The 23352-nt window shown below is 38.8% G+C and overlaps 1 protein-coding gene across 1 annotated transcript in view; it reads right to left on the minus strand.

Moving 5' to 3' along the window:
- Positions 1 to 23352, minus strand: part of LOC140165835 (transcription initiation factor TFIID subunit 2-like) — an 88448-nt gene that overhangs the window by 6563 nt on the left and 58533 nt on the right. Inside the window, 11 exon segments of the mRNA XM_072189156.1 lie at positions 1515 to 1685; positions 2106 to 2177; positions 6024 to 6101; positions 6868 to 6967; positions 13858 to 14032; positions 15474 to 15594; positions 15596 to 15687; positions 17537 to 17651; positions 18408 to 18518; positions 19290 to 19430; positions 22410 to 22529. Coding sequence (XP_072045257.1) covers positions 1515 to 1685; positions 2106 to 2177; positions 6024 to 6101; positions 6868 to 6967; positions 13858 to 14032; positions 15474 to 15594; positions 15596 to 15687; positions 17537 to 17651; positions 18408 to 18518; positions 19290 to 19430; positions 22410 to 22529 — 1296 coding nt within the window.

The raw sequence follows: 23352 nt of genomic DNA on the forward strand, positions 1-23352 counted from the left end.
AACTCCAGGGATGTGCACCGCAGCACCTCTTCAATTTTTTTCTTTTTCTGTGTGGTGGTAGATATTGATGAGAAAGTAAAATCCTGAAAATTTGAGCTTCATACTCCATTTCGTTTTCCCGTGGCATCAATTTGAAATTTAGGGGGGTCAGCGTAAAAAATGTGTCGCAACGCGAAAGACGATGTTTGGAGGTCCATAAATGTATAAAGGGAACCCTTTACAACTTTGAAAAGTATGTATCCTGGGGTACTTTTTTGTGTAGAATTCAAATCTGGCATCAGAAAACTTGTAACTTCTTTATTTTAAAAGATATAGGGCCCTCAAAATGCAACTTCGTCCAACCAGGACCAACTTCGGGGGGGTCAGAACTCCAAAAGTAAAAATAATTTTATTGTCCATTTTTTTGCCAGTCAGAGCCCTTTGGTAGGACATTACTCTTATCCAATATTGAGCATATTAGAATACATTTAGCTGAGATATTACCCATGCAAAACCACTTTTTTACATTTTGACCCCCTGAAAACCAATGTCAGACAATTTGCCCCACCATCAATTTCAGGTATGTTGAAGATATGTTCTTGGACAACATTTCTGAGAGATATTGGCTTGGGGTCTTGATGGCTTCAACACATTAGTTAGGTTTGCCTACTCCATAGAGTTGCACACATTTTTGATTTCGCATGTATAATGATTTAATGTACAACTCTATGGAGAAGGCAAACCTAACTAATGTGTTTTTTTACGCTGACCCCCTAAATTTCAAATTGATGCCACGGGAAAACGAAATGGAGTATGAAGCTCAAATTTTCAGGATTTTACTTTCTCATCAATATCTACCACCACACAGAAAAAGAAAAAAAAAATTGAAGAGGTGCTGCGGTGCACATCCCTGGAGTTGACATGGAATGGGTCTAATAGTGTTTCACACTGGGCAAATTTGAGTTGGTACTCTTTGGGTTTAATTTCTATGACAGCAACACATATTTGAACCCACTGAACACATAGTTCAGTTGTTGAAGACTAGATTAAACCTTAAAAAAGGTTTAAGTCAATTTATAGGATGGACAATTTTATTCAAATGAGCAAACTCTTGCAAAGGCACTGAATTTGATACCTGAGTGGTCATCAGTGTGAGATCAAAACAGGTGTAAGGCTGAGAATTTTGCTGTAAGGGGTATTCAGTGAGAGAAAAATCTAACAAATATGGGGTCTGTGGGTGAGAGATGGCCTTTTGGACCTAAACTTGGGGGCACTGGATGAGAACATGGCTTTTTAATGGAACCTTTGGTAAGAGCCAAAACAGTCACACAGAAGCCTCAAACACTGAATTTCCACTTCCAACTAAATGGCTTTGTTCTTTAACAATAAGTAATGAAAATCTGTGACAAATTGAATCAAATTGGTAAATAAGGGACTTTGGGTGGCAGTGAAGTAGAGAAAGGGGTCTTAATAGCCCTACATATGCCCACCTCCAAAAGATAACCCCACCAAGATTGGACATGATTGGGACTTACCAAAACTCTGATTTTACTGTCAATGCTGACATCTCCCTCCCTTTCAGGATAACTAGATGACTGCATACTAGTGGAACCAGGAGATATTATGGGGCTGCTTGAGTGCCGTTTCCTATCAAAGCTACTGTCTAAATCTGACATCATGCCTTCGTCCGCTCCTCCTGCTGTTTCCTGAAGAAGCAAAAGAAGAATGTTTAGGTGATGAAAAACAACAACAACCTGTTCTTCGGGCAGATGGACTTTTGAAGTAGGGTCAGTCATTCTGTTTTGTTTTTTTTGGGAGGGAAGAGGCTAAATGACCAAAAATATCACAGAAAGCCTGAAAATATTCAGTTAAAATAAATCCACTTAGGCCAAAAAGCGTCTGTTTTTACTTGTATTACCACTGACAACCAAAATCTAGGATGTTTGGGCCCGTAGAACAGTGTGGGTTTTTTTGTTACCTTATTGGACAGTAACGGATTGTCTGTTGAATGGGCTATTCCATTTTAAATTTTGGAAGTAGCTGCCACAGAGGGAGCATGAATTTCAAATGGAATGAGCACATTAAGTAAAGTAAGAAGAGTAACAAGAACATACAATCAGACATACCAGTCCATGTTGCCTGAAACTGCTGAAAGAGCTATGAAATTCTGGATTTTTTTTACCTTTCCCATACCATTTCTGTATAGGAAGATACAAGTATTTTTTTCTGAAAATTGGATTCTCTAAAAAGCTGTATTATGGAAAACATTACACACATTGTATTCTATAAAAACTTGTATTATGGAAAACATTACACACATCTTATACTGTTGTATTATATCAACTTATCAATTCCAACTTTTCAGTTTGTATTTAAAAGTATTTGTTTCTCACTGGGTTAAAACTATATTTTGAAAGGAGTCAAAGAATGAACATCTTTCACTTTAGTCAGTATGTGATAATTTGGTTCTTGTGTACATCTTTATACCAAAATACTTTTGGATTTGTACACAAAAACCTGTACAAATTATGAATTATGGACAATCCTGATGAATTTATTTACGGATGATACTGTGATCTTTTGCTGGGGTTAACAACTATTCTGAGATGTGTCAAAGAAAGAAGATCTTTCACTTTAGTCAGTATGCATATAATATCTCAATAGGGTTTTTAACTATTTTGAGATACATATCACAGAATGTACATCTTTCACTTCATGTACACAATCCGCTGTTGCACGGGAAGCCAATGGAGGGCTCTAAGAACAGGCTTCATGTGCTCATCCTTTCTGCACTTGGTAACGAGGCGCGTCGCAGTGTTCTGCACTCTCTGTAACTTTGAGATTTCATTGTCTTGAAGTCCATACAAAACAACATTACATGAGTCTAAACGCGAGGATACAAATGCATGTACCAACCTCTCCACAGATGACTTGTCAAGATAGCGACGCAGCTTTCCAATACGGTAGATTGCAAAGGAGGCTGCACGGACAACACTCTTAACATGGTCTTTCATGTCCATAGATGAATCGAAGATGACGCCGAGATTTCTTGCGACCCGTGATACCTCAATTTCAGTAATTTTGGGAAAGGATGGAGTTTTCACAACTTTTGAACTTATGTGAACCACCTCAGTTTTTGAGTCATTCAAGACAAGCCTGTTTCTGATTGTCCATGCTTTGATGTCACGAAGACAGAGTTCTAGTCTCGTGATGGCTAAATTGCGTTCACTTGGGTGAAGAAGCATGTACAGCCGCGTATCATCAGCATATGTCATGAAGTTGATGTTATGGGCGTTAATAACATCACCGATGGGGGCTGAGAACAGTGTAAACAAAAGGGGACCATTGACCGAGCCTTGAGGGACCCCGTCATTAAGGTTGAGACTGTCCGATAATTCTCCATTGATGACAACCGACTGAGATCTGTTTTGAAGATATGACTCATACCATTTCAGTGCCGTTCCTGTTATGCCGTAGCGTTCACGCAGACGTTGAAGTAAAGCTGGGTGGGAAAGCGTATCAAACGCTGCGGAAAAGTCTAGAAGTACTAAGACAGCTTCAAGATGTTGGTCAGCGGCGTTGAGAATGTCATTGTGAATTCTGGTGAGTGCAGTCTCTGTGGAATGGAATTTCCGGTAGGCAGATTGATTAGGAGCGTAGAGATCATTTGCAACAAGATAGTCTGATAGTTGTGCTGCAGAAACACGTTCAATTGTCTTTAATAAGAACTTCAAGTTTGAAATTGGCCGGTAATTCTTCAGCTCATTTTGGTCAGAGTTCGCTTTCTTTACAAGTGGGGTCACTTGCGCAGACTTCAGTGACTGAGGAAATACACCAGACATGAGAGATGCATTGACGATGTTGGTTATCTGTGGCAGCAGTGGATCCAAACATTTCTTCAAAAGACTAGTTGGAATTGGACAAGACTTTGTAGATGATTTCAACACAATCTGGCAAACATCCTCATCTGATACCTCATGAAATGCAGTGAACTCACTCTCACACGTATCAGTTATATCAACAGATAGTCCAGGTGGATTAATGTTGTCAAGCGTATCTGACAGACTTTTCACTTTCTTCTTGAAGAATTCTCCAAAGCCATTCGCGAGATCTTTGCAACACGAGTGGTCAGGAAGCACACTTGACGAGGATGACTTGCTCAATTTGTTGACAATCTTGAACAGTTGGCGGTCATCACATTGACTGATTTGTGCACGGTGGTATTCACATTTTGCTCCTTCAAGCTTTTTGCAATATTCTTGGCAGTGTTGGACATACAGCTGGTGATCCACTTCCAAACCAGATCTTAACCATTTACGCTCACATTTTCGCTTTTCACGCTTATATGATCGTTGCTTGTCATCATACCAGACGGCATTAGGTCTGTACACTATTGTCCGAGTTCTCATAGGGGCATGGGAATCAAGCAAGCTGGAGAGCACATGTTCATATCGGTCCACTAGAATGGAAGGATCGCCATCGACTTGATCAAATTTGCTTTCAGATGAACCAAGGGTCGATGATGTAATGTCAGTTTTAAACTGTTCCAGATCAATACTGCGTAGGTTCCGTGAGCAAACTTCAACTATTACAGGAGCTGGTCTTTGCACATCCATAAGACATTTCAATGGTTTATGGTCCGATGGAAGACCATTCAAAACTGCCACACCAGAGATAAGCTCATCAGATGAGCGCGAGATAATAACATCCAATGTGTGACCGTCCTTGTGCGTCGGTCCATGGATATGTTGACAGAGTCCACATGAATCTAAGAGATCCATTAAAGCAGTCGCTTCGCGATCAGAGGAATCATCAAGATGGAAGTTCATATCACCGGTGATCAAAAGATGGCCCGGGGCAATGGTCAAAGTTTCCAAAAGCTGGGAAAACTCTGTCATGAACATTTTCACTGTAAGTTTGTTTTCTGTTGATGGTGGTGGGCGGTAGATGATGACCAACCTGATTGATGAGGATCCATTTGACAACAGTACATCGAGATATTGAATGACTGGAAGATACGAATGTCATTGAGTCTAACATTGAATCCCCTATGAACAATCAAACAGACGCAGCCGCCTCTGCGGTTCACGTGAGGAGCATGGTGAATGGCGAAATGGGGCAGAGTGTTGATAATATCTGCGAGAGGAACTTCGTCACGATCGTCTCCATCTAGCCATGATTCAGTAACAGCTAGAACATCAAGTTTCTGATCAATGATAAAGTCAGCAATAGACGCCGTTTTCTTTTTAATTGACCGCGCATTCCATGATCCGAGGCAGGCTTTTGGCAATGATTTTGTCTTTTTTGGTTTCTGTCCAGCTCCGACTGGGGCTGCAGGTAATTCAACAAGATAGCGCCGCCGCGAAGGCGGTGGTTTCAAATCAAATGTCTTGGGCGTGATATGAACTTCGATTTTGCGTCCTTTCCCCTTTCCTCCACGGCAACCTCGTCTTGTTTTTCTGGCAATACCGAGGTTGGTCAACGTAGTCCAGATAGATGGTTCAATATTATAATATCACACCTTTTGTTCAGATTAAGTAGGATATCCTCACTGTATATTCGTGGAGGCATAGTGTGAAAAAGTTAAAGTACAATAAACTGTCAATATACTATGTTAGAAAATTGCTTCCAAATTCTGCATTAGTATAATACACAGAGATAACGCTGATCGTTGAAATTCAATATAAGACAAAATAGCACAATTGCTGATTCCAAAAATTCAATCAAGTTCTGTTATCCATTATAAAATGTACTCACCCAAGTCCTATATTGATTGAAAAATACACAAAAACGCGTCTTTAAAATATCAAATTTGATGAAACATTTACAGAGCGAAAGTGACATGCAGCCAATCATTAACGAGAGCGCTATCATAAAACTTTAATCAGTATACAGATAACATGGTATTGAATACAAAGCCAATTCAAGACCAGTCGGCCTGATGATGCGTCATGGATATGACGTGATACGTAGCCATCATAAATAGTAAGTCCAGTTGAATAGAATTATAATTTAGTACTATTTAGTAACTATTGTGATCTTACCTCATAGGATTCTGAGTCAGGAATCAGGGCTGGGTTTAGTGTGGTCTTCCTTTCTTTGAGATTCAGGACCATACCAAGCTGTGAAACAAATAAAAATACACAAGCTTGATGATTACTATCTATTGTTTTACATAAAATGATGGAACCATTACTCAATTGTGCACTATTTCATGTGGTATGCCTAGAGTACTTCATATGGTACTGCCCTGTATGTCTTTCTGCTCTATAGTTGCATGTTTATTACCTTTGTAGCATCTATTTGTTTGTGTCTAGGCATTAGACTTAGCCTACACACTCTCGTATACCACATTTGTATATTGGTCTACTTAAAAGATTTGAGCCCCATAAAGGATCATGTGCCTGCATGCCATGTACAATGTCATATAATCTATACTTCTTTTAAATTTTCTGTGTCAGGTAGCAAAGAAATTCCAACCAAAATGAGAAATGAAAAGTAGATCATTGTGTATTGCGATGAGTGTGACATTCACAGCCCAAGATTGATGCACATGATTATAGAGAAGCTGGTAAAGACATGAAGGCCATCATGGTGGCTTATTTGGCGACAACAAATAAGCACCCATATCTTGATAGAGGTAGTCATTGTGACGTCAACGCCACCATATTGTGGGTACGGAGTGCCTTGTTGCTAAAATCACCGCGTTGACGTTTGACTGAAGAGGTGTGTCATGCGCTGCAACTTCCGCGTAATCGGGGGCGTAATGTCTAATGCATGATATGCAGAACGGAAAAGGCTGATGGCCTCTATAGAGTGTCAGAGATTCAATTTGTCACAAAGGAATAATAGTGTTTACTGTGTGAGTTCACCTCATTGGTGTCTTACCTCAGGTATAGGTAAACATGAAGGCCTTGATTTACCAAATAACACATAGTAGAAATCCACTGCATCACAACGTAATCTGGAATCATGAGATGTCCCAGAACTGAACGAAGGGAAAAATAAACACAAAGCAGCAGTTAATAAAGATTACACACACAAAATATGTGATAGATACCAGGTGAAAAGAAATGTGCCTAGTTGAACAATGTAACAAAGTTGTAACACTGATAACAAAGCTTGTTTATGCAATCATATTGGTGATTTTTGGTAATTTTGATTGCCCCAAACCTCACTGTTTAAGTTGAAAATTAATTTTAAATTCCACAAATATCAACAGCAAAAGAAAGCTTGATATTCATTTACTTTAATCACTAAATATGCTGCAGTCCAGCAAATGACTCCTTTTGCAATACTGTATATGACATATTGGCAGTCCAGCAAATGACTCCTTTTGCAATACTGTATATGACATATTGGCAGTCCAGCAAATGACTCCTTTTGCAATACTGTATATGACATATTGGCAGTCCAGCACATGACTCCTTTTGCAATACTGTATATGACATATTGGCAGTCCAGCAAATGACTCCTTTTGCAATACTGTATATGACATATTGGCAGTCCAGCAAATGACTCCTTTTGCAATACTGTATATGACATATTGGCAGTCCAGCAAATGACTCCTTTTGCAATACTGTATATGACATATTGGCAGTCCAGCAAATGACTCCTTTTGCAATACTCTATATGACATATTGGCAGTCCAGCAAATGACTCCTTTTGCAATACTCTATATGACATATTGGCAGTCCAGCAAATGACTCCTTTTGCAATACTGTATATGACATATTGGCAGTCCAGCAAATGACTCCTTTTGCAATACTGTATATGACATATTGGCAGTCCAGCAAATGACTCCTTTTGCAATACTGTATATGACATATTGGCAGTCCAGCAAATGACTCCTTTTGCAATACTGTATATGACATATTGGCAGTCCAGCAAATGACTCCTTTTGCAATACTGTATATGACATATTGGCAGTCCAGCAAATGACTCCTTTTGCAATACTGTATATGACATATTGGCAGTCCAGCAAATGACTCCTTTTGCAATACTGTATATGACATATTGGCAGTCCAGCAAATGACTCCTTTTGCAATACTGTATATGACATATTGGCAGTCCAGCAAATGACTCCTTTTGCAATACTGTATATGACATATTGGCAGTCCAGCAAATGACTCCTTTTGCAATACTGTATATGACATATTGGCAGTCCAGCAAATGACTCCTTTTGCAATACTGTATATGTATATGTCCACAAATGACTCCTTTGGCAGTCCAGCAATGACTCCTTTTGCAATACTGTATATGACATATTGGCAGTCCAGCAAATGACTCCTTTTGCAATACTGTATATGACATATTGGCAGTCCAGCAAATGACTCCTTTTGCAATACTGTATATGACATATTGGCAGTCCAGCAAATGACTCCTTTTGCAATACTGTATATGACATATTGGCAGTCCAGCAAATGACTCCTTTTGCAATACTGTATATGACATATTGGCAGTCCAGCAAATGACTCCTTTTGCAATACTGTATATGACATATTGGCAGTCCAGCAAATGACTCCTTTTGCAATACTGTATATGACATATTGGCAGTCCAGCAAATGACTCCTTTTGCAATACTGTATATGACATATTGGCAGTCCAGCAAATGACTCCTTTTGCAATACTGTATATGACATATTGGCAGTCCAGCAAATGACTCCTTTTGCAATACTGTATATGACATATTGGCAGTCCAGCAAATGACTCCTTTTGCAATACTGTATATGACATATTGGCAGTCCAGCAAATGACTCCTTTTGCAATACTGTATATGACATATTGGCAGTCCAGCAAATGACTCCTTTTGCAATACTGTATATGACATATTGGCAGTCCAGCAAATGACTCCTTTTGCAATACTGTATATGACATATTGCAGTCCAGCAAAGTCCATACATATGACATAAGTCCAGCAAATGACTCCTTTTGCAATACTGTATATGACATATTGGCAGTCCAGCAAATGACTCCTTTTGCAATACTGTATATGACATATTGGCAGTCCAGCAAATGACTCCTTTTGCAATACTGTATATGACATATTGGCAGTCCAGCAAATGACTCCTTTTGCAATACTGTATATGACATATTGGCAGTCCAGCAAATGACTCCTTTTGCAATACTGTATATGACATATTGGCAGTCCAGCAAATGACTCCTTTTGCAATACTGTATATGACATATTGGCAGTCCAGCAAATGACTCCTTTTGCAATACTGTATATGACATATTGGCAGTCCAGCAAATGACTCCTTTTGCAATACTGTATATGACATATTGGCAGTCCAGCAAATGACTCCTTTTGCAATACTGTATATGACATATTGGCAGTCCAGCAAATGACTCCTTTTGCAATACTGTATATGACATATTGGCAGTCCAGCAAATGACTCCTTTTGCAATACTGTATATGACATATTGGCAGTCCAGCAAATGACTCCTTTTGCAATACTGTATATGACATATTGGCAGTCCAGCAAATGACTCCTTTTGCAATACTGTATATGACATATTGGCAGTCCAGCAAATGACTCCTTTTGCAATACTGTATATGACATATTGGCAGTCCAGCAAATGACTCCTTTTGCAATACTGTATATGACATATTGGCAGTCCAGCAAATGACTCCTTTTGCAATACTGTATATGACATATTGGCAGTCCAGCAAATGACTCCTTTTGCAATACTGTATATGACATATTGGCAGTCCAGCAAATGACTCCTTTTGCAATACTGTATATGACATATTGGCAGTCCAGCAAATGACTCCTTTTGCAATACTGTATATGACATATTGGCAGTCCAGCAAATGACTCCTTTTGCAATACTGTATATGACATATTGGCAGTCCAGCAAATGACTCCTTTTGCAATACTGTATATGACATATTGGCAGTCCAGCAAATGACTCCTTTTGCAATACTGTATATGACATATTGGCAGTCCAGCAAATGACTCCTTTTGCAATACTGTATATGACATATTGGCAGTCCAGCAAATGACTCCTTTTGCAATACTGTATATGACATATTGGCAGTCCAGCAAATGACTCCTTTTGCAATACTGTATATGACATATTGGCAGTCCAGCAAATGACTCCTTTGCAATACTGTATATGACATATTGGCAGTCCAGCAAATGACTCCTTTTGCAATACTGTATATGACATATTGGCAGTCCAGCAAATGACTCCTTTTGCAATACTGTATATGACATATTGGCAGTCCAGCAAATGACTCCTTTTGCAATACTGTATATGACATATTGGCAGTCCAGCAAATGACTCCTTTTGCAATACTGTATATGACATATTGGCAGTCCAGCAAATGACTCCTTTTGCAATACTGTATATGACATATTGGCAGTCCAGCAAATGACTATGACATTTGCAATACTTTTGTATATGACATATTGGCAGTCCAGCAAATGACTCCTTTTGCAATACTGTATATGACATATTGGCAGTCCAGCAAATGACTCCTTTTGCAATACTGTATATGACATATTGGCAGTCCAGCAAATGACTCCTTTTGCAATACTGTATATGACATATTGGCAGTCCAGCAAATGACTCCTTTTGCAATACTGTATATGACATATTGGCAGTCCAGCAAATGACTCCTTTTGCAATACTGTATATGACATATTGGCAGTCCAGCAAATGACTCCTTTTGCAATACTGTATATGACATATTGGCAGTCCAGCAAATGACTCCTTTTGCAATACTGTATATGACATATTGGCAGTCCAGCAAATGACTCCTTTTGCAATACTGTATATGACATATTGGCAGTCCAGCAAATGACTCCTTTTGCAATACTGTATATGACATATTGGCAGTCCAGCAAATGACTCCTTTTGCAATACTGTATATGACATATTGGCAGTCCAGCAAATGACTCCTTTTGCAATACTGTATATGACATATTGGCAGTCCAGCAAATGACTCCTTTTGCAATACTGTATATGACATATTGGCAGTCCAGCAAATGACTCCTTTTGCAATACTGTATATGACATATTGGCAGTCCAGCAAATGACTCCTTTTGCAATACTGTATATGACATATTGGCAGTCCAGCAAATGACTCCTTTTGCAATACTGTATATGACATATTGGCAGTCCAGCAAATGACTCCTTTTGCAATACTGTATATGACATATTGGCAGTCCAGCAAATGACTCCTTTTGCAATACTGTATATGACATATTGGCAGTCCAGCAAATGACTCCTTTTGCAATACTGACATATTGGCAGTATACTCTTTTGCAATATATTGACAGTCCAGCAAATGACTCCTTTTGCAATACTGTATATGACATATTGGCAGTCCAGCAAATGACTCCTTTTGCAATACTGTATATGACATATTGGCAGTCCAGCAAATGACTCCTTTTGCAATACTGTATATGACATATTGGCAGTCCAGCAAATGACTCCTTTTGCAATACTGTATATGACATATTGGCAGTCCAGCAAATGACTCCTTTTGCAATACTGTATATGACATATTGGCAGTCCAGCAAATGACTCCTTTTGCAATACTGTATATGACATATTGGCAGTCCAGCAAATGACTCCTTTTGCAATACTGTATATGACATATTGGCAGTCCAGCAAATGACTCCTTTTGCAATACTGTATATGACATATTGGCAGTCCAGCAAATGACTCCTTTTGCAATACTGTATATGACATATTGGCAGTCCAGCAAATGACTCCTTTTGCAATACTGTATATGACATATTGGCAGTCCAGCAAATGACTCCTTTTGCAATACTGTATATGACATATTGGCAGTCCAGCAAATGACTCCTTTTGCAATACTGTATATGACATATTGGCAGTCCAGCAAATGACTCCTTTTGCAATACTGTATATGACATATTGGCAGTCCAGCAAATGACTCCTTTTGCAATACTGTATATGACATATTGGCAGTCCAGCAAATGACTCCTTTTGCAATACTGTATATGACATATTGGCAGTCCAGCAAATGACTCCTTTTGCAATACTGTATATGACATATTGGCAGTCCAGCAAATGACTCCTTTTGCAATACTGTATATGACATATTGGCAGTCCAGCAAATGACTCCTTTTGCAATACTGTATATGACATATTGGCAGTCCAGCAAATGACTCCTTTTGCAATACTGTATATGACATATTGGCAGTCCAGCAAATGACTCCTTTTTTGCAATACTGTATATGACTGTATATTGGCAGTCCAGCAAATGACTAATTTTGCAATACTGTATATGACATATTGGCAGTCCAGCAAATGACTCCTTTTGCAATACTGTATATGACATATTGGCAGTCCAGCAAATGACTCCTTTTGCAATACTGTATATGACATATTGGCAGTCCAGCAAATGACTCTTTTTGCAATACTGTATATGACATATTGGCAGTCCAGCAAATGACTCCTTTTGCAATACTGTATATGACATATTGGCAGTCCAGCAAATGACTCCTTTTGCAATACTGTATATGACATATTGGCAGTCCAGCAAATGACTCCTTTTGCAATACTGTATATGACATATTGGCAGTCCAGCAAATGACTCCTTTTGCAATACTGTATATGACATATTGGCAGTCCAGCAAATGACTCCTTTTGCAATACTGTATATGACATATTGGCAGTCCAGCAAATGACTCCTTTTGCAATACTGTATATGACATATTGGCAGTCCAGCAAATGACTCCTTTTGCAATACTGTATATGACATATTGGCAGTCCAGCAAATGACTCCTTTTGCAATACTGTATATGACATATTGGCAGTCCAGCAAATGACTCCTTTTACAATACTGTATATGACATATTGGCAGTCCAGCAAATGACTCCTTTTGCAATACTGTATATGACATATTGGCAGTCCAGCAAATGACTCCTTTTACAATACTGTATATGACATATTGGCAGTCCAGCAAATGACTCCTTTTGCAATACTGTATATGACATATTGGCAGTCCAGCAAATGACTCCTTTTGCAATACTGTATATGACATATTGGCAGTCCAGCAAATGACTCCTTTTGCAATACTGTATATGACATATTGGCAGTCCAGCAAATGACTCCTTTTACAATACTGTATATGACATATTGGCAGTCCAGCAAATGACTCCTTTTGCAATACTGTATATGACATATTGGCAGTCCAGCAAATGACTCCTTTTGCAATACTGTATATGACATATTGGCAGTCCAGCAAATGACTCCTTTTGCAATACTGTATATGACATATTGGCAGTCCAGCAAATGACTCCTTTTGCAATACTGTATATGACATATTGGCAGTCCAGCAAATGACTCCTTTTGCAATACTGTATATGACATATTGGCAGTCCAGCAAATGACTCCTTTTGCAATACTGTATATGACATATTGGCAGTCCAGCAAATGACTCCTTTTGCAATACTATATATGACATATTGGCAGTCCAGCAAATGACTCCTTTTGCAATACTGTATATGACATATTGGCAGTCCAGCAAATGACTCCTTTTGCAATACTGTATATGACATATTGGCAGTCCAGCAAATGACTCCTTTTACAATACTGTATATGACATATTGGCAGTCCAGCAAATGACTCCTTTTGCAATACTGTATATGACATATTGGCATCCTTTCTCTTATTAGCATATACCATCCCATGTAAACTTTACAACTTACATCTGTTTAAGTGCCTACATTTCAATATAACACTCTTATAGCATAAAAAGTGGTAGGGAATGATAGTTTAATCACAGCAAAATCATCAGGCTGGTGTGTGAGAAATTGTTTCTGAGTCGGTCGAGGGACTGTTATTCTGCATGCACCCAGATGGCTTATTTTACTTGGAACAAGGAATGTTACTTACTTGATAAATGTCCATAGTCTTTCCACCAAAGCATCTGTACTAAGTGCTGATTGCTCCTTATGTTTGAAGGGAGGATTGCGTATTAGCATGTGTAGTACAGTATGTCTTACTGTAGGGACTGGGTCTTGTTCTACTATGTCTAATAGCCATGACAGGATGTCTGCATTGGTCTCAACTGTAAATTGAAAAGAGGATTGCGTATTAGCATGTGTAGTACAGTATGTCTTACTGTAGGGACTGGGTCTTGTTCTACTATGTCTAATAACCATGACAGGATGTCTGCATTGGTCTCAACTGTAAATTGAAAAGAGGATTGCGTATTAGCATGTGTAGTACAGTATGTCTTACTGTAGGGACTGGGTCTTGTTCTACTATGTCTAATAACCATGACAAGATGTCTGCATTGGTCTCAACTGTAAATTGAAAAGAGGATTGCATATTAGCATGTGTAGTACAGTATGTCTTACTGTAGGGACTGGGTCTTGTTCTACTATGTCTAATAACCATGACAGGATGTCTGCATTGGTCTCAACTGTAAATTGAAAAGAGGATTGTGTATTAGCATGTGTAGTACAGTATGTCTTACTGTAGGGACTGGGTCTTGTTCTACTATGTCTAATAACCATGACAGGATGTCAGCATTGGTCTCAACTGTAAATTGAAAAGAGGATTGCATATTAGCATGTGTAGTACAGTATGTCTTACGGTAGGGACTGGGTCTTGTTCTACTATGTCTAATAACCAAGACAAGATGTCTGCATTGGTCTCAACTGTAAATTGAAAAGAGGATTGCATATTAGCATGTGTAGTACAGTATGTCTTACTGTAGGGACTGGGTCTTGTTCTACTATGTCTAATAGCCATGACAAGATGTCAGCATTGGTCTCAACTGTAAATTGAAAAGAGGATTGCGTATTAGCATGTGTAGTACAGTATGTCTTACTGTAGGGACTGGGTCTTGTTCTACTATGTCTAATAACCATGACAGGATGTCAGCATTGGTCTCAACTGTAAATTGAAAGTAAGAATTTTGTATGATTTTTTAGTACATAAGAAAAACCAATTGTTCAGTTTCACAATGTTGTTATTATAAATTATTATATCAGTTGAACTTACTGTCTCATTAGCAAGTTTTTGTGGGTTGTTTAATCATTTTTTCTGTAAAACCTCTTTATTTTGTAAAGAGAAACTGAGCAGCAGCAATAATCACTTGATGTCTTTTGCATCGATCTGTGCACTTTCAATGATTTGATCAAGTTTTTAAATGAGGTTACAAAACCCATTTCCATGCATAATAAAATATGCCAACATGACAGCCATAACAAATGTTACCAAATTTTTGAAAAAAAATTACTAAGTAAACACTTTGCTTCTGACATTTTCATCCATAAATTGTTACATTCTTTATCATGACCATATTCAGTTTCAAATGTTTCCAAGAAAAACACAAAGTTTCCATTCTAAATTTTTTCCAATAATTTATTTAAAAGTTTTTGAAACATAGGGATTCTCTTGGGTAAAGCACCAAACAAGGTACCCAAAAGATACATGTGCATAAATAGTGAACTAAAATAGTTTCCCCACACAAAATATTCTTGCTAATCCAGCACACCTACCTTTGACATAGTCCACAAGTGCCTCCAGGGCGGCCAATCTAATCTCCATAAAGTGTCCATACTGGGCGTATGTTTGGAATAGTGTCGGGTCACTTGGTAAGTGACCATTCTTTTGTAGTGTCCAGTATAGCCTTAAGACAAGCCACAGTCACTGTATGGTGATAACAGGGCAGTAGCTTCTCCAGATTGAGGCATCGGGTCACTTCTTCTAATACTTGCTGAAAATTACAGAAATACACAAAAGCTATTGTCAAATGACAAGTTCACTGCAGACAAAGACGAACATGAATGAAAAGATTTTTTGATCGATGATAACTGGATAACAATTGCCAACATTCACAAGCCTCAACTTTTCAAAACAGCAATAAACAAGACTAACTACGCAAATTGCATGCACATACCTTCATGACCGCTTGACTCTCACATGCAGTGTTGGCCAGTATTTTATCAAGATCAAAGACTTGTACAATTACAATACCAGACCTTAACCTTTGAGGCTAGTGAGAGTCATTGCTCTCCTAAAAGCTCTGCTGAATTTACTTCAAGTTTGGGAGTGACATAGGTGCGTATTTTGCTGGTCGCAGTTTCGAATCATGTGCGCAAAGTTGATCGCCTGGAATGTACACATGTGTACAGGGGCGATTTGTCAGCATGCTTGGGCGCAACCGCAAAAAAGCATTGACGTCAGTACCAAACTAGCACAATTACAAAACCAGACTTTGACTTTTAAAGCTAGTGAGAGTGGTCACTCTCCTGGTAGCTCTCCTAAACTTCCTCAGGAGAGTGATGTTTAGCTCACCTGCCATTTTTATATCAAGTGGCGTTCAATTGAAATCACTCCCCTCACATCCTCAGAAGAGTGAAGTGAAGTTCACCCTGCAATAAATAAGGGATGACATACTGTGTACACTAATTTCAACACAACAAGGCTATGCCTACCTTCGTCTCTGGTGTAAGACTTTCAGTGCTAGTGCTGACCATAGCTACTGCTGGAGTCACTGTCCCTGTGAGAGCATCAATAAGCTATGCCTACCTTTGTCTCTGGTATAAGACTTTCAGTGCTAGTGCTGACCATAGCTACTGCTGGAGTCACTGTCCCTGTGAGAGCATCAATAAGCTATGCCTACCTTTGTCTCTGGTGTAAGACTTTCAGTGCTAGTGCTGACCATAGCTACTGCTGGAGTCACTGTCCCTGTGAGAGCATCAATAAGCTATACCTACCTTTGTCTCTGGTGTAAGACTTTCAGTGCTAGTGCTGACCATAGCTACTGCTGGAGTCACTGTCCCTGTGAGAGCATCAATAAGCTATGCCTACCTTTGTCTCTGGTGTAAGACTTTCAGTGCTAGTGCTGACCATAGCTACTGCTGGAGTCACTGTCCCTGTGAGAGCATCAATAAGCTATGCCTACCTTTGTCTCTGGTGTAAGACTTTCAGTGCTAGTGCTGACCATAGCTACTGCTGGAGTCACTGTCCCAGTGAGAGCATCAATAAGCTATACCTACCTTTGTCTCTGGTGTAAGACTTTCAGTGCTAGTGCTGACCATAGCTACTGCTGGAGTCACTGTCCCTGTGAGAGTATCAATAAGCTATACCTACCTTTGTCTCTGGTGTAAGACTTTCAGTGCTAGTGCTGACCATAGCTACTGCTGGAGTCACTGTCCCTGTGAGAGCATCAATAAGCTATACCTACCTTTGTCTCTGGTGTAAGACTTTCAGTGCTAGTGCTGACCATAGCTACTGCTGAAGTCACTGTCCCTGTGAGAGCATCAATAAGCTATACCTACCTTTGTCTCTGGTGTAAGACTTTCAGTGCTAGTGCTGACCATAGCTACTGCTGGAGTCACTGTCCCTGTGAGAGCATCAATAAGCTATACCTACCTTTGTCTCTGGTGTAAGACTTTCAGTGCTAGTGCTGACCATAGCTACTGCTGGAGTCACTGTCCCTGTGAGAGCATCAATAAGCTATACCTACCTTTGTCTCTGGTGTAAGACTTTCAGTGCTAGTGCTGACCATAGCTACTGCTGGAGTCACTGTCCCTGTGAGAGCATCAATAAGCTATGCCTACCTTTGTCTCTGGTGTAAGACTTTCAGTGCTAGTGCTGACCATAGCTACTGCTGGAGTCACTGTCCCTGTGAGAGCATCAATAAGTGCTGCACGGTAGTAATTGTCTGAAAACTACAAATAGAAACACATACATGTAATTTATAACAGTTTGCAGTATTTGGTGTATCACTCTTCAATTCAGTTTTGGCATCAGTTTCGCTCCTTATACACTGTAGCAACAAACCTATGCTGTTGCACAACGTTACCCACAAAGCTAACCACTCATTTACTCTTCATTGGCAAGGTAATTTATTCCTGGGACGGTAATAGTCAGAGTGGTGTGTTCTGTCAACAATATACTATAGTAAACACTATATATAGTAAACAATATAATATTATTACTCTTAAACTCTGACACAGACCAAAGACAGAAAAGCCTGGAGAGCAATAGTAACATGTGCAATGACAACATAGCTGGAAAGCATAAATGACGTCGATATTTAAAAACAGCCACATCTTTACTGATCCCCTTTTCTGTTGCTTCTTGGGGTGTACTGTAATGTGGGAGGATCCTCAGCTACACCATTTCATGGCTTGCCGAAGCAATGTTGCCAATTGGTCCATCATAAGGCTAGATAGCTCAGGTGGCAGAGCACTGAACATCCAATCATGAGGTTACCTGTTCAAATCCAGCTACAGCCAAATGTTCTTTGCTCTCTTCTTCATTAAAATCAAAAGTATATTAAACAGTTTATGGTCACACCAACCAAACCCAGGAGTCTGGTTATTAAATTCCACAGTCAAATTACGGACAGCCAATTTCAATTCTTAGCTACTTACCTGCTGATACACATGTATGAAATTGGAATATGGCAATGTTAAACTTACCTTATTTCTGTTGTTGTCATTGTACTTAATTAGTTCAACCAAGAACGCCAGTGATTCCTTTGGACATAAACCATGTGCATTCCTGATCTTGGCCAAAGCTACTGGTATAGTCTAAAAATCACACAAACAAAAGAAACAAGAACTAATAATTTGTCTTTTTGACTGCTATTACCATGAAAACAAGTTATCAGTCAGACTTTAAGATATTTACTGATGACATTGACTGCTTGGCACACCAACAAGTCAACTGCATGGGTTCAAAAGGCTAATTGTCATGGTTGAAAAAAAGGCATAAGTTTAAAGCAGCAAAAATGTGACACAACATCCAATGGGGGTAAAAACAAATATATACACAAAGTTAAAAACCTGATGTTTCAAAAAAGACAAATTTTTCTTTATCACAGGGAGAGACCAGCTCTATGTATAGTGTAGAGACTAACTCTTAGTAGCTTAGGTCCCTGCTGGTCAGTTGGAATAGAATTGGCTAGTTTTTACATTTAAAAAAAAGGCAGTTACCTTTTGTGCTCAAAGCAGTTGATGTGATGATATGATGTATTTGATTGCTTGGGCATTTAATGCACCTAATCTAACATTTCTTCAATCAGTAAGTCAGTTTTTAATCTTTGTTTACATCAATTTGAGACAGCTGATTGCATGTTACAACCCAAATAGTTCAAAATAGGTTGACTGAAAAGCACCTCTTCGTTATCCATCTCTCTGCATGGTCACTCTTTGAAGACCACCAATGATTGAAGTGTGTAGAGTATTAGGAGTAGACCTGAATTATGCCATAATTCTTGTATATAATTTATGTCTAAGACATGAAAGTAATTGGTTTACTTGCCCTAAGTCAGCCCAAGCCAAGCTTATGCGCTAACTCACCTTTTGAAGGAAGTAGCTTTGGAAATTAGAGAATTTGTTTTGCCTGACAATATCAGGACAAGAATAAGCACCAAATAGTCTCTTGAAGATTGCAATCATGGCTGTGTGTCCGCTGTATGAGGCTACTAACCCATTAGCAATCTACAGAAGATAAGCAAATAAATATAATATCAGGACAAGAATAAGCACCAAATAGTCTCTTGAAGATTGCAATCATGGCTGTGTGTCCGCTGTATGAGGCTACTAACCCATTGGCAATCTACAGAAGATAAGCAAATAAATATAATATCAGGACAAGAATAAGCACCAAATAGCCTCTTGAAGATTGCAATCATGGCTGTGTGTCCGCTGTATGAGGCTACTAACCCATTAGCAATCTGCAGGAGATAAGCAAACAAATATAATATCAGGACAAGAATAAGCACCAAATAGTCTCTTGAAGATTGCAATCATGGCTGTGTGTCCACTGTATGAGGCTACTAACCCATTGGCAATCTACAGGAGATAAGCAAACAAATATAATATCAGGACAAGAATAAGCACCAAATAGTCTCTTGAAGATTGCAATCATGGCTGTGTGTCCGCTGTATGAGGCTACTAACCCATTGGCAATCTACAGGAGATAAGCAAACAAATATAATATCAGGACAAGAATAAGCACCAAATAGTCTCTTGAAGATTGCAATCATGGCTGTGTGTCCACTGTATGAGGCTACTAACCCATTGGCAATCTGCAGGAGATAAGCAAACAAATATAATATCAGGACAAGAATAAGCACCAAATAGTCTCTTGAAGATTGCAATCATGGCTGTGTGTCCGCTGTATGAGGCTACTAACCCATTAGCAATCTACAGAAGATAAGCAAACAAATACAATATCAGGACAAGAATAAGCACCAAATAGTCTCTTGAAGATTGCAATCATGGCTGTGTGTCCGCTGTATGAGGCTACTAACCCATTGGCAATCTGCAGGAGATAAGCAAACAAATATAATATCAGGACAAGAATAAGCACCAAATAGTCTCTTGAAGATTGCAATCATGGCTGTGTGTCCACTGTATGAGGCTACTAACCCATTAGCAATCTACAGAAGATAAGCAAACAAATATAATATCAGGACAAGAATAAGCACCAAATAGTCTCTTGAAGATTGCAATCATGGCTGTGTGTCCACTGTATGAGGCTACTAACCCATTAGCAATCTACAGGAGATAAGCAAACAAATATAATATCAGGACAAGAATAAGCACCAAATAGTCTCTTGAAGATTGCAATCATGGCTGTGTGTCCACTGTATGAGGCTACTAACCCATTAGCAATCTACAGAAGATAAGCAAACAAATATAATATCAGGACAAGAATAAGCACCAAATAGTCTCTTGAAGATTGCAATCATGGCTGTGTGTCCACTGTATGAGGCTACTAACCCATTGGCAATCTGCAGGAGATAAGCAAACAAATATAATATCAGGACAAGAATAAGCACCAAATAGTCTCTTGAAGATTGCAATCATGGCTGTGTGTCCACTGTATGAGGCTACTAACCCATTGGCAATCTGAAAGAGGAATCATAAATATTTATACACTGTATAGATTACAAATAAATTTTGCACTAGTCAGTGTCAATATCCTTGTGAATGCCTGAAATCACTTCTCAGATTCCAGTCATATTTCTCAGACGTCACCAATCAATCGATATTGGGTCCAGCATTCGCGTCATCAGCACCCAAACGCAAATACTGCGCCAGCCTGCGTGATCAACTTTGCGCGACGCTAGGCGTCCTAAGCGAGATAGCCAGCTCGCAGTACGCGTTTAGTTCGTCACGGTGTAAAAACTAAACAAAATTGTGAAACAAAACAAAGATTGATTTTCAAATAGCATCGCGGTTTTTCCGTGTCTTTTGTATTTTGTAGCATCAAAACTAGCTGAAACAAAGGTAACCAGTATACAGTTCCTTTTAAATAATTATTTTATGGAAGATAAAGTGACAGATGACAAAACATAGGAAAAAATATGCAGTATTTGCTGTTTTCATATCGTGGGCATGTGGGAAATACATGTGTTGTTAGTTTACATCTGAGACCCCAATATCGATTAGGTGACGTCATCAGAAAAAGGTCTATAGTTTGTTTGACTTATAACTGGAAAAAATTATTTGATTTTTATTACTCTGCACATCAATAAAGTCCTTACTTTCATTTGCACAAATTGTGTAAGTGCTGCATCCACATGCATGCATGCTGTTCTATATCAATACACGGTGTTATGAGTCTCTAATTTTTTCCACCAATTATATGTCGAACAAACTATAGCTATTTATTTTTTGTATCATGCTTTTAACTTATTGGCAATCTAAAGAAGGGATTATGAACTTATGATTATAAATCATATGTAGTTGAATCTCTGCCCAAGTCACTGCTGGTCAATACTCTTAATTACCATGATTCACTTGCGATTAAAGTAGCAGTATACTGATGTGATGCCAAAAGTTTGAATTTAACTTTGTTACACTATTCATGCTTCAAATCCACTGAATTTGACTTAGTTGTTCTATGAATAACTAATTAAAATAAGGGTCACAAAATGACATACAAAGCGAAACATCTAGATTTCATGTACAGGAGGCATTAACGTTGGACAAAGGAGCAATTAAAACAAAACAAACAAAAACATAAATACACAAGTACACTAATATAGAAATAATACAAGGCGACCGACTATAGAAAAATGATTTAATTCGTGTACATCATGGAACAGTCAACTACGCTTTGTTACTCTGCGACTAATCATGCTAATACACGAGCGTACAACGCTACTCTACGCGTCCATATTAGCGAGGTTAATTAAGTACAACAGCTTACTACGCAAAGGCACGAAAAGAGTATGTCCCGTGATGTACACAAATTAAATAATTTTTCTATAGTGCCCTCATAATCAGTTGATAAGGGACACATAACATACTACACACCACACACACCCAAACCAACAACCCCAAAACAAACAAGTATAAATCTGAGAATAGTTTTGTTCCTGGCGACAAAGTTCATAATTTATTATGAATAACATCAGTGAATGTCATTAGAGAAACCAATCTACACTATTACACAAAGATACGCACCTTGGTGAGACTGTGAGCAGCTGTCATGCGTACCCTGTAGAAGCACTGATCATTTTCTATGGTTTCCGTGAGGGTTCCTACAGAGGGTTGGCTGGCAAAATTCTCCAAATTCTGTATTGCCTGTTAAGGTTAAAAATACAATCATAATCCATTTCCATGTAATAGTTATAAGAACTTTGAGAATCATCTGTGTACCGCATAAAGCAACACTAAAGCAAAACACTTTGATGATTCACAATGAAGTTATTGGTCTGAGCTCTCCATCTCCTTTGCATAATAAACTAAAATGCCAAATTAGTTTTAGGCGTATTCGTCGCATAGTACACGCACAATGTCAAGCGTGTCCATCAACCTTTTTCAAAATAAGATGCACAGTAGTATGCAAATTTTGGAATTCCAACTGACATAAAGTTTGTGGGAAAATTATTTCCATATGTTCACCCACTGTCCACTATACCCCTTATTCAAAGCCTTACCTCTACCTGAGCTAGTGACCCTTTCATTTTGCAAATATTTACCACTGATGATTTGGTTGTACGAAAAGCATTAGATTCAAATGATATTCCCCCTCCATGACCCTAGTCTCCCTCCCAGTACTATATTATTTTCCAATGGGTAATGATTGCCATTGATACAGTCAGTCTACTCTGAAGTACAAAGTACCGACGCGGACGCACACATTGTGTCGACTTTGAAGGCACGCATACCTGCAGCCGAGACGCAGCACTGCGCACTGTTTACGCGCCAAATGCGCACACGTTGTCACTTTGTACTTCAGAGTGGACAAACTGTAAGTACTTTTCTAGGGGTATCATTATGATCAAGTGATCTCCTAGCCCTCAGCATGATCCAAAATACACCTCTCTTTGAACAACTATATCTTTCTTATTGTGACTGTCTGTTATTAGGAATCATTAGGTACAAGTCACCCCTCCCTCAGCCA

The sequence above is a fragment of the Amphiura filiformis genome, chromosome 12 (assembly GCF_039555335.1).
Source record: "Amphiura filiformis chromosome 12, Afil_fr2py, whole genome shotgun sequence".
NCBI lineage: Eukaryota > Metazoa > Echinodermata > Ophiuroidea > Amphilepidida > Amphiuridae > Amphiura > Amphiura filiformis.